Source organism: Arvicanthis niloticus, chromosome 30 (assembly GCF_011762505.2).
Source record: "Arvicanthis niloticus isolate mArvNil1 chromosome 30, mArvNil1.pat.X, whole genome shotgun sequence".
NCBI lineage: Eukaryota > Metazoa > Chordata > Mammalia > Rodentia > Muridae > Arvicanthis > Arvicanthis niloticus.
The window spans coordinates 4089456-4100843 of record NC_133438.1 but is presented as its reverse complement, the minus strand read 5'-3'; the positions used below and the strand labels follow the sequence as shown (position 1 = coordinate 4100843).

The 11388-nt window shown below is 44.8% G+C and overlaps 1 protein-coding gene across 1 annotated transcript; it reads left to right on the top strand.

The window, feature by feature from the left end:
* Positions 1 to 3786: 3786 nt before the first annotated feature.
* On the top strand, positions 3787 to 10166 carry LOC143440800 (olfactory receptor 5V1-like). The gene is made up of 2 exons (XM_076927603.1): positions 3787 to 3974; positions 8679 to 10166. Exon 2 carries the CDS (start codon positions 8744 to 8746, stop codon positions 9668 to 9670), a length of 927 nt encoding a protein of 308 aa, XP_076783718.1. The 5' UTR covers positions 3787 to 3974; positions 8679 to 8743; the 3' UTR covers positions 9671 to 10166.
* The last annotated feature ends 1222 nt before the right edge of the window (positions 10167 to 11388 follow it).

Sequence of the window (11388 nt, the reverse complement as noted above, 5' to 3'; positions counted from 1 at the left end):
CCTGAGATTCCGCCTTACACCAATCAGAAGGGCTAAAATCAAAACCTCAGGTGACAGCACATGTTGGCAAGAATGTGGAGAAAGAGGGACACTCCTCCATTGCTGGTGGGATTGCAAACTGGTACAACCACTCTGGAAATCAATCTGGAGGTTCCTCAGAAAGTTGAAAATAGACCTACCTGAAGACCCAGCTGTACCAATCCTGGGTATATACCCAAAAGAGGCCCTGCCAGTCCACCAGGGCACATGCTCCACTATGTTCTTAGTGGCCTTATTTATAATAGCCAGAAGCTGGAAACAACCCAGATGTTCCACAACAGATGAATGGATACAGAAAATGTGGTTCATTTACATAATAGAATACTATTCAGCTATTAAGAACAAGGACATCATGTGTTTTGCAGGCAAATGGATGGAACTAGAAAATATCCCGAGTGAGGTAACCCAGAATCAAAAGGACATGCATGGTATATAGTCAACTAATAAGTGGATATTAGCAAAAAATACAGAATACTCAAGGCACAATGCACAGAACTCAAGGTTAAGTCAAAGCGCCCAAGCAAGGATGCTTCAATCACACTTGGCTGAAAAAAAGGAAGCAGAGGGAAGAGTGAGAGAGGGAACTGGATGGGAGAGGGGAGGGGTGCGTGAAAAGGAGTGAAGCCCCAGGACTAGCAGAGTGAATGGAAATACACAACCCCAGGATGTGGGAGGTGAGCTGACTCTAGAATGTGCCAGAGACTTGGGAGGTGAGAGACTCTCAAGACTCAAAGGGAGGGATCTTAGATGAAAGGCTCCACAGTGGGGAGAGGGAACTCACAGAATCCAGCTCAGGAAGAAAGACAGCGCATCAAGTGTAGGGATGGAGTTGCCATCTGTGATGGTTTGTATATGCTAGTCCCAGGGAGTGGCACTATAAGAAGATGTGGCCCTGTTGGAGTAGGTGTGGCCTTGTTGGAGAAGGCGTGTCACTGTGGGTGTGGGGCCTTCATCCTAGCCAGTATCCCATAGCAGCCTTCAGAGGAAGAACTCTCAGCTAGTCCTGCACCATGCCTGCCTGGATGTTGCCATGCTCCTCCCTTGATGAAAACGGCCTCAACCTCTGAATCGGTGAGCCAGCCCCAGTTAAATGTTATCTTTATAAGAAGAGTTCTTGGTCATGGTGAAGAGTTCTTGGTCATGGTGTCGGTGCACAGCAATGAAAATCCTAAGACAACATCCCAGAGTCAAAAACTGTGACCCAGAATTGTTCCTGTCTAAAAGAACTGCAGAGACAAAAATGGATAAGAGACCGACGGAAAAGAGGCCTGTAGAGTTGTGGGTCCCACATTGCACTGGCCACTTGGGGAGGCACAAGGTGAGGGATTTTGACTTCATTTATCCCACAGGGCACCGGGAGGGTGATGGGCTGTAGAGAAGCTTGCAGACCACACTCCTGGGGTAGGAATTCACAGTCTGAGATGTGGGAAAGCTGGACCTGTTTGGGGGGGTCCCTGGACCTGTGATGAGGCCAAGTCCATAGGGTTCTCAGGCTCTTGGACATCCAGACGCTGTTGGGAGTCACGGAAGAGCAGAGATGGAGTGGGGTACCTGGAGCTGGGTCTAGTCCAGGGCCAGGGGAAAGGGGGAGCTCTGTCTAGTTCTAAGGTGATGATTGTCTTTGGCTTGAGGCGGCAAGCTTGGTGTCGGTGGTGGCTGGGAGCACAGAGCGGCTGTCTACAGTGGATCTGTAAGCGGAGGCCTTCTCCAAGATTCCCCAGAGCAGATCTTGATGAAAAATGCTGGTCTGTGGTTCTGAGCAGTTTATCGTCATGGCAGAAAGTAGATACGTAAAACCATACCCTGCTTCTCAGTGTGGGTCTGAGATTAAATACCTTTTTCAGGGAGGAATGTATGGGAAGGGAAGATTATTGGCAATGCCCTCCGGGCCTCTAGGTACGTCATTAGCAAGGAGATCTCTGTCTTGAGCCTATGTGACTGTGAGGTATATCTCATTTCCTATTGTCTTGGTCTGAAATGTTAGTGATGCCTCATCTATGTGTGGAAGAGCTTGAGGCCCTTGTCCTTATGTGACTGATGGCTACAAATCTAGGTACTGCAGCTATGTGGCAGGGGCTTGGTGCTGGGAGCAGGCGAAGCTCCTACCATCCTTCTGGGTCTCTGGGGCATCAATCCTTTAGCTCAACCAAAGACCAAGCTTCCTCTCATGGAATTACAGACAGGAGCCTAGCATGGCTGTCCTCCCAGAGGCCCAACAAGCAGCTTACTGAGATAGAAGCAGATACTTACACCCAACCAATGGTCTGAAGCTGGGGACCTCTGTGGTCAAATTAGGGAAAGGCTGGAAGAAGTCAAGGAGGAGGGTGACCCCAAAGGAAGACCAGCAGTCTCAACAAACTTGGACCCCAGAGATGTCTCAGACACCAAGTCATCAACCAGGCAGCATACATGAACAGGTCTGAGACCTTCAAAACATATTCAGCAGAGGACTGTCTGGTCTGGCTTCAATGAGAGAAGATGCACCTAACCCTTGAGAGACTTGAGGCCCCAGGAAACATGAGGGCCTGGCAGGGAATGGGTGTGTGGCGGGGAGGGATGTGTTTGGGGACATCCTTTTGGAGATGATGGAGGAGGAATGGGATGAGGAACTGTTGGAGAGTGAACTGGAAGGGGGATAAGGACCAGACTATAAAAAGAGATTAAAGATAAGAATAATAAATATATATATATGTTTGTAACAATTTTAGGTTTATATATTCTCATATATGTATATATGTAAACACAAATATGCACATATACATATATGCAAACACATACACATGTATATACATGTATGTTTTTATATACATATACACATACATATATGTATATATGTATATGTTTTATATATATACATACACATGCACATATATGTGTATATCTAAGATGTTTATCTTAGAGATTTTAAACACACACACACTCACACATAAACACAAATACACATACACACACACACACACACATATATATAGTGTTTATTAAAATATTCATGTGGGTATGGGTGCACATGCCAGGGTGGGTAGGACCAGAAGATTGTTATGTGTCCTCTTCTCTCAGTCTCCATGAATTCCTTTGAGGCAGGGTTTTTCCCTGAGTCTGGGTCTTAAATTTTCTCTGCTAGACCAGAAACCAATAGGCCCCAGAAATCTTTTTGTCTCTGCCCACCTCACTTCTGGGGTTACAGGCATGCACAGGATGCCTGGTTTGTTTTATGGGTGCTAGGACCTGAACTCTACCCCTCATGATTGTGCAGCAACAGCTGTCAACCAGTGAGCCATCTCTCCAAACAATAGCCTAGGATATTTGGGAAAGATATAAGAATGGCAGTTGCAGAACCACTAGCCCTGGACAACACAAGGCAGAAAGCAGTTTAAAAGTCTGCGGATGTGAGAATGGACACCTTACTTTTCCACTTACAGCATGGAGTTATGTGCAGCAGTTTAAAGAAAAGGGTATTTTATGTGTGATTACTATTTAATATATGTCTGTGTCAGTTTTAAATGCAAAGTGCCTATAAAGGCAAAATAGTAAATTCTATCACCATGTTTACTCCCATGATTATTACCAGAATATTCTAGAAAGGTTCCAGCTGGGCCAGGGCTGATCTCCTGTCTGCTGAAGAGCCTCATTCTCAGAGCTGAGAACTACCACAGGACACAGGTCCCAGAGGTGAGCTTGGGCAAACTCCCAAGAAAAGCTGAGAAACAACCCAGAGGTGCAGCTGTGGCTCAATGCCAATCTCAAGAAATTCAGCAGACCTAACCCATCCCCAAAGCTATCCTTGCTGTGGCTTTAAAAGTGGCTTCATCCTTGAGTAAGGAAGTCTCATCTTGGGTCTGTACTCAATCAGCCCCCATCATAAAAGGTACCTCCAAGCCCAGCACCAAATAGGGTTCTGCTTCACCTACTGCATGGGGAGAGTGGTCAGCAGCCCGGTAGGTATCTGTGCTACATGTTTCTAAGCAGCTGCCATTTTGTGCCTGGGATGCCTGAGACAGCAGAGATGTATACACCTTGGATTGTGGGGTGGGACATAGTAAGGCTTAACCTAGCACCTTCACCATGGCACGGACATAAAAATCACCTGCTTCATAGGGAACAAAGAAGCCATTTATTTACTCTGAACAAATCACCATCACTCAGAAACACAGATTCATAGCCATTCTTTATCTTGAAGGATGTGCTCCCCCTGTAGAAGTTACATGATCTTTATAGTCACAGGACTAAAGGGAGTCAAAAGTAGTTATACCAGATAGGTGGGTAATCTTTCCATCTGGTTCAGTTGCTAGGGGTATGTTGGGCTTAGCATAAAACCCAAAAGGTTTTGTGGGGTTGTTTACTGAGGCACCATCTCCTGTGATCTGGGCTGGCCTCAGTCAAACTCACTCTGTAGTTGATGCTTGCCTTCAAATCTTGATCCTCTTACTATCTCCTGAGTACTGGAATAGCCTGGTTTGTAGTTTGACCTAGTAAGGGAAATGTTGGCTGTAGAGGTTGACATTATAAGGACACAGAGATAGATTGTGACAACTCTGGCTCTTTATCTGCAAGATTCCATCGGTCAGTCAAGGTCAAATAGTCTGTGGGCTCTTGAATACCCACATCTTCAGAGGACTTTGGTTGCAGTAGCTATAAGAAGTTGAACCTCTCTGCCTGCTTTCTGACTGAGAAATGGGGATGAAGAAGTGGCTGCTCTTCCTCCCTGGATGGGTGGGAAGGTAAGAGGATGCTGTAGAAAGCATTCAGAGCAGAGTCAGGTTCCCAGAGCATTTAGCTGGTTCTTGTTTGCCTGATGCTGCAGCACAGTCCGCAGGGAGAGAGGCCTCAACTTAGGATGCTTTCCTCCCTCCTCTTCTCTGAACTTCAGTTTCTCATCTGTGAGACAGGAATGCCCTCCTTGTAATTCTGAGACCCAGACCTGGGAAGATAGGATAGCTGACATATAGCTGTGTATGTATATGTATTTATGCATCCATGCATACAGGTATACATATATATGCATATGTGTTTATACATGTACACACACACACACACACACACACACACACACACACACACACACACACTTATCCTACCCCAGAATCAATGCTCCTGTGACTCTTATTAGCCAATGAGAGAAATGAGGTCAAACCGAGAGGTTCTGTCCACTTAGAGCTATTGCTAATCACAGCCACAGCCATGGGGGTGGCTTTATAAAGTTGTGAAAGGTGTAGAGGGTGTGGCTGGAGATAATAAAGCCCCTGAGTAGCTTATGTGTACACCAGGTAACCTCATGTCATTATCATGGCAACTGCCTGGGAGTTGCCAATAAAGGAGCTAGGGGAGTATCTTGGTTGCTAATTTGAATGAAGCTTTGTGTTCAGTGTCCAGTATTGTATAAGATCAGGCACAGTGGTGCATACCTGCAATCTCAGTATTTGAGTACTTCCTGAAGGCAGGAAGACAAAGATTTGAAGAACACTCTAAGCTAGTGAGTTCAAGGGCAGCCTAGGTAACATGAGACCCTGTCTCAAAGAAAATATTGCAGGGCCAGCAAGATGGCTCATTGTGTGAAGGTGTTTGCTGCCAAAGCTGATGGCCAGAGTTCAAGCCCAGGAATCAGCATGTTGGAGGGGGTAAACTGACAGTTCCAGGTTGTCCTATGGCTTTCATGGGTGCACTGATGTGTGCTCACCTTACTCACAAAAATGGAAGATTAAAATTCATTGCATTGCAGATAAAGAAACAAGAAAGCAGAGCAGTTAAATGGCGAAGGGAGGGTCTAGGGACCCTGAACAATCCACCTCAGGACAATTCCCAAACTTCATTTTTTTTCTTATTATATGATCCTGTCATTAAAAGAAAAGAGATCTAACAATTCAAAACCAGCCAACCAACCAAAACAACCAAAACTCCAAAACCACAACAAAAGTATTAACAAATGCACAAGCATTCTTTAGCAGAAAGAAAAAGTTCAGATTCCCTACAAGATAAGACCATGGTGCCCTGGAGGTTTCCCTGGGGCTCCAAAAGCTTTGAGGGGTGGGGACAATGTCCTGGCTACCTTTATTACAAATGAAAAAAAAAAGCAGCAAACAGTGTGTATGATAATAACAGACCAATGAGGGTCATTCTTTTGCATACCCCGGACTCCAGGACACAATTCACATGCAAATCTCATAGCTTTTTCAAAAGGCAGTGAAGCTGCTTTGTTGATACACTATTTGTTCTGGTAGGTTTTTTTTTTTGTTTTGGGTTATTTTTGGATTTCATTCATTTAACTGTGTTTGCGAGAGGTACATGTTAAACACACACACACACACACACACACACACGCACGCACGCACGCACGCACGCACGCACGCACGCACTCGCAGAAAGTAAGTTAGTGAGAATCTTCTGGAACATCAATATGCATTTCAGTCTCTCTGAGCACTAATACACGAAGTTGGTGTCTGATGGTTCCGCTGAAATAAGTGTATTCCCTCGGTTTATACTTGTAAACCATCTCATGCCTGTTGCCTGTATCTTGAAGAGGGCAGCGTCTTCCTGGAAAGGGAGGAACGCTAGAACCTGGAGAGCCTCCTAAGGGAGAAGATGATGGTGTTTGCTTAGTACTTTTACTTCTGGGTAGGTCAGGGCAACCAGGGAGTCCTAGCCAAGCAGCTGGCATGATTCTGGATTGTCTTGAAGGAAGGGCACTGTCTGGGTCTTCTAGCCATACTTGGGGAGCAAGCCAAGAACTGGTGAGGGAGGGAGAGGCATTGGGATGAAGTTGTGGTGTTTGGCAGTCACCCTGCCCAGTGACTAGCGTGGATAGAGTCCTGGTAGCTTACTGGTGTCTTTGCACCACACCCTAAGAGTGAACAATAGAGAACTAGCTAGGTGCAGCTGTGTGCTGCTTCCAGCAGGGGGTGCTGGGGAGTAAAGAGATGAGTAAAACATGATCTCTGGTTTGGAGGGAAGAGAGCAGACCATTAGACTTCAAATTAGGTCGTCCACATAAAAGTCCATGTCTAGTAGTGTGCATGAAAGGCTGGGGATGTGGCTCAGTTGGTAGAGTGTTTGTTTGGCACGCATGAATCCCTGAGTTCAATACCCAGCACCAACTAACCTAAGTGTGACCATGTATACCTGAGATCGTAACACTAGGGAAGTGCAGCAGAAGGATCTGGTGTTCAAGGCCATCCTCAGCTACACAATGATTTTATTTTCGAGACAGGGTTTCTTTGTAGCCTTGGGTGTCCTGAAACTCTCTCTGTAGATCAAGCTGGCCTCAAACTCACAGAGATACGCCTGTATGTGCCTACTCACAAGTGCTGGGATTAAAGGCATGTACCACCACTACCCTGTTTACACAATGAATTTAAAGCCATCCTAAGTTATATGAGAGCCTGTCTCAAAGGAGAGAAAAAAAAAACGATAAATGGGTGCATGGTAAAAAAAAAAATCACTGAACTATGAAAGCAAATAAGAAATGTCTTCCTCAATTGCGCTCCACCTTATTTTTTGAGACAGGACCTCGTACTGAACTTACTACTGCCAATTTAGCTAGATGCACTTGTTATCAAGCCTTCCGTCTCTCCAGCAGAGACTAGCTTTTCCATGGGAGTGTTGAAAGCCAAACTCAGGTCCTCATGTATATGTAGCAAGTGTTTTACGGCTGAGCCATCTCCCTAACCAGATAGGTATAGGGTTTTTTTTTTTGTTGTTGTTGTTGTTTTTTTTTTTTTTACATTTTAATTAATTGGCAATATGAAAATGAGAGATTTTACAGACCGACCTGGAACTGGCAAGCCTCATTTGGTCAGAATCCTTAGTTCTCTGGTCTCAACCATTTCCTAACGCATTCCACCCAGCCAGATCTTCTTACAAGTGCAGAGTTTCTGTAGGTATTTGAATTTGGGATCTCAGTGGAAGATAAGAAACACACGTGGATTTTTAAGGAAGAAACAGGGGCATTCTCTCCAGAGGCAAGTAATTCTTTTAAAATGTTCTTATTTTTTCTTTGAAAATTTCATACATGTATAAAATGTATCTCAATGAAATTCACCCCTCATTTTCCCCTCCAGCTCTCTCCCCGAACCCCCTCATGTTTCCCTCACAACTTCATTCTCTTCTTATATAATCATTAATTTTAGCAAACTGAGTCCTATTAATGTTGCCCATATGTAAATGTGTCTGGGGCCACACACTGGGGCATGGAACACCTACCAGTGACCACACCTCAAAGAAAAGGCACTCACCACCATAACTACCATTTGTTTCTCAGGTAGAGGTGGAACCTCAGAACCCCATCCATGTGGAAATTATGCCTCACTTGATCTTGTGTATGTAACCCACAGGTGCTGTAGGTCATGTGTGTCATGTGTGCAACAGCCATGGTCAGAGGACAGCGTTTCAGAACACCCATCCCTCATACCCATAATCTGGGCTCTTACATTCTATTCTCTCTGCCCCCTCTTCCATGATGTTCCCTGGTCTCTGAGAGTGAATGGTGATATTGGTGTTCCATTTATGGCTGGGTACTCACAGCCTTTTGTCAATGCTGTCAATGGTAATATGTGTCTGCTTTAATCACTATCTACTACAGTAAGAAGCATCTGTGATCAAGGCTATAAACATACATATCTCACATCTTTTTCTTCCTTTCCTCACAGGTCCTTGCTGTGGTTGCCGATTCTCTTCATGCCCTCTCCTTGTTCCGAGTTTCTAGAGAGGCATCATGGCCAATCTCTCTGCAGTGTCTGTGTTCATTCTCCAAGGCTTCTCCACTGTCCCTGCATTACAGTTGATGAGCACGGTCGTCTTTCTTCTCATATACCTGGCTTCGGTTCTAGGGAATGTCTCTATCATGATAGCTGTGACTCTTGACCCCCATCTGAACACCCCCATGTACTTCTTCATCAAACACCTCTCCCTGGTGGATCTCTGTTCTACATCCACCACCCTGCCCCGGGCCCTGGTGGCTACCATGGCAGATACCAAAGAGATATCCCTCCCAGCCTGTGCATCTCAACTCTTTGCTTTTGTCTGCTTTGGCTCTCTGGAATGTTTTCTCATTACGTCCATGGCTTTTGACCGCTGTCTAGCCATCTATAGGCCCCTAACATATGGAGTGACCATGAGTTCTCAGACCTGTGTCTCCCTAGTAGTGGTGGCATGGGTCAGTGGGCTTCTCTTTTCTACCTTCCACATGGTCAACACTTTCTCCTTGCCGTTCTGTGGCCCCAACACGATTGATCACTTCTTCTGTGACATCCCCCCACTCATGCGTCTAGCCTGTGGTAATACCCAAGACCATGAGGCTGCAGGTTTTATAGTTAGTGGCTGTGTCATCATGTCTTGCTTTGCTCTCACCTGCCTGTCTTATGTTCTTATTGTATACACAGTGGTTCACATCCGTTCTGCAGCTGGCCGCTGGAAGGCCTTCTCCACGTGCTCCTCCCATCTGGCCACAGTGATTCTGTTTTACGGCACTGGAAGCTCTGCCTACATGCAGCCCACAGCCCACTACTCCCCACTGCAAGGGCGCATGGCTGCCATATTCTATTCTATCCTCACGCCAACTCTGAATCCACTTATCTACAGCCTGAGAAACAAGGACATGAAAGCAGCTCTGAGGAAGTTTTATCCTCAGGTGCCATGTTAGAACCTGACATTTGGACATGGGAAGGTCCAGAAACCCACTTCCTTTCCCCTTGTAACCATGAAAACCATCAGAAAGTTCACTGTTAGTCTTTAGAATACTTATTGGCCATTTGTGTTGCTTCTTAAGGGGCCAAGGGAAACTCTACGTATTAGCCCACGTGTTGACTGGTAGTTTACTTCCTTGGCTATCCACTTTCTAGTGTTGCTATTTCCTCCAAACTGAAATGTGTGGTCTGGTTGAGGAATGGAGAAGGCTTGAGTGGCCCATGGTACTCACAAGAAACTTAGAAGAATCACCAAAGACTCTCCCAAAGGTTAAGCAAACAGTAGTCTTGAGGTAGCTGCCATCGTTTTGTGCAGGAATCCACAGTAACACAGCTTTCCCAAGACACTGCCCATGCAGAAGTGAAGCTGCCCAAGTCCTTTACATTCCCCTACTTAACCCCACCACAATGCTGCTGTGCCTCACTCTAATAAACTCACTGGTCATCAAAACAGATTTGGACAGAATCACTGCTTCGGTCTGCCTTTGCCCTGACTGGGCTGAGAAGGCGCTTCTGTGCACCTTCCTAGGAAAATGATGCAATAGGTATTTGTATATATTAAAGAATAACCAGCTGCCTGCTTTTGTAAGATGGGGCTGGCGTGAATCATGTAGTGTGGTCTATTGAGTGAGGCTTCTATGAAGCATTCAAACATCTGGATTCCCTGGTAATGCCCAAACAACTCTATACCTGAGATGTTGGGGTTTTAACATTCAGAAATGTAAGGAAGGGTTTACCCCATAAGATCTACATCCTGGGACTGGAGAGATGGATCAGCGGTGAAAGGTAGTTAGTGCTATTCCAAAGTCCAGAATTTGAGCATCCTTAATCAGGTGTATCCCATCTGCCATAATTCTAAGTCTAGGGGGTCGGATGCCCATTTTTGGTCTCTACAGGAACTGCACTCAAGTGCAGAAACTCTCTCTCTCTCTCTCTCTCTCTCTCTCTCTCTCTCTCTCTCTCTCTCACACACACACACACACACACACACACACACAGTTCACATAGAAATGAATACTTGTATTTGTAAAAATAAATCTTTTTAAAAATACATTTATTAAAACACGTAGGGATAACTTTGAGAAATGTGTGACAGTATGAGATAAAAGATGCACTACTGGCTGATACAAAGGCTGAGCAACAACAACAAAAAGGTTAACATCACAGTCCAGGCACTAATACTAAATGTAAGATTGTTACTATTCAACCAGAAAAGATAGCTCTTAGCAAGTGAAACTGTTGGCTGCCAAGCCCGACAACTCAAGTTCAGTTCCCAGGCAGGCTCCACAAGGTGGAAGGAAAGAACTGACTCCTGAGCGTTTTCTTCTGTGCCTTACACATGTGCCTTCACATATGCATAAATCCACACACACATACACTGTACACACAGTGTACACACACATGCACACACACTTATGCTCAAACAATATAGTATTTTTAATTTTTTTTTTATTATCTCACTTATAAACTCATTACAACAAACCAAAAGAGTTTTCAATTAGATTTCAATGTGGAATAACAATCATGGTCATCACATCTTTTTAAAAGCAGAAAAATCACACGCACATTTACAGACAAAATTACAAAATTTGAATCAAAATTACAAAAGTTACAAAAATGCTGATGTAAAACAAATTTTAAAAACAAACAAACAAGACAATGGCCTCGCCCCAGA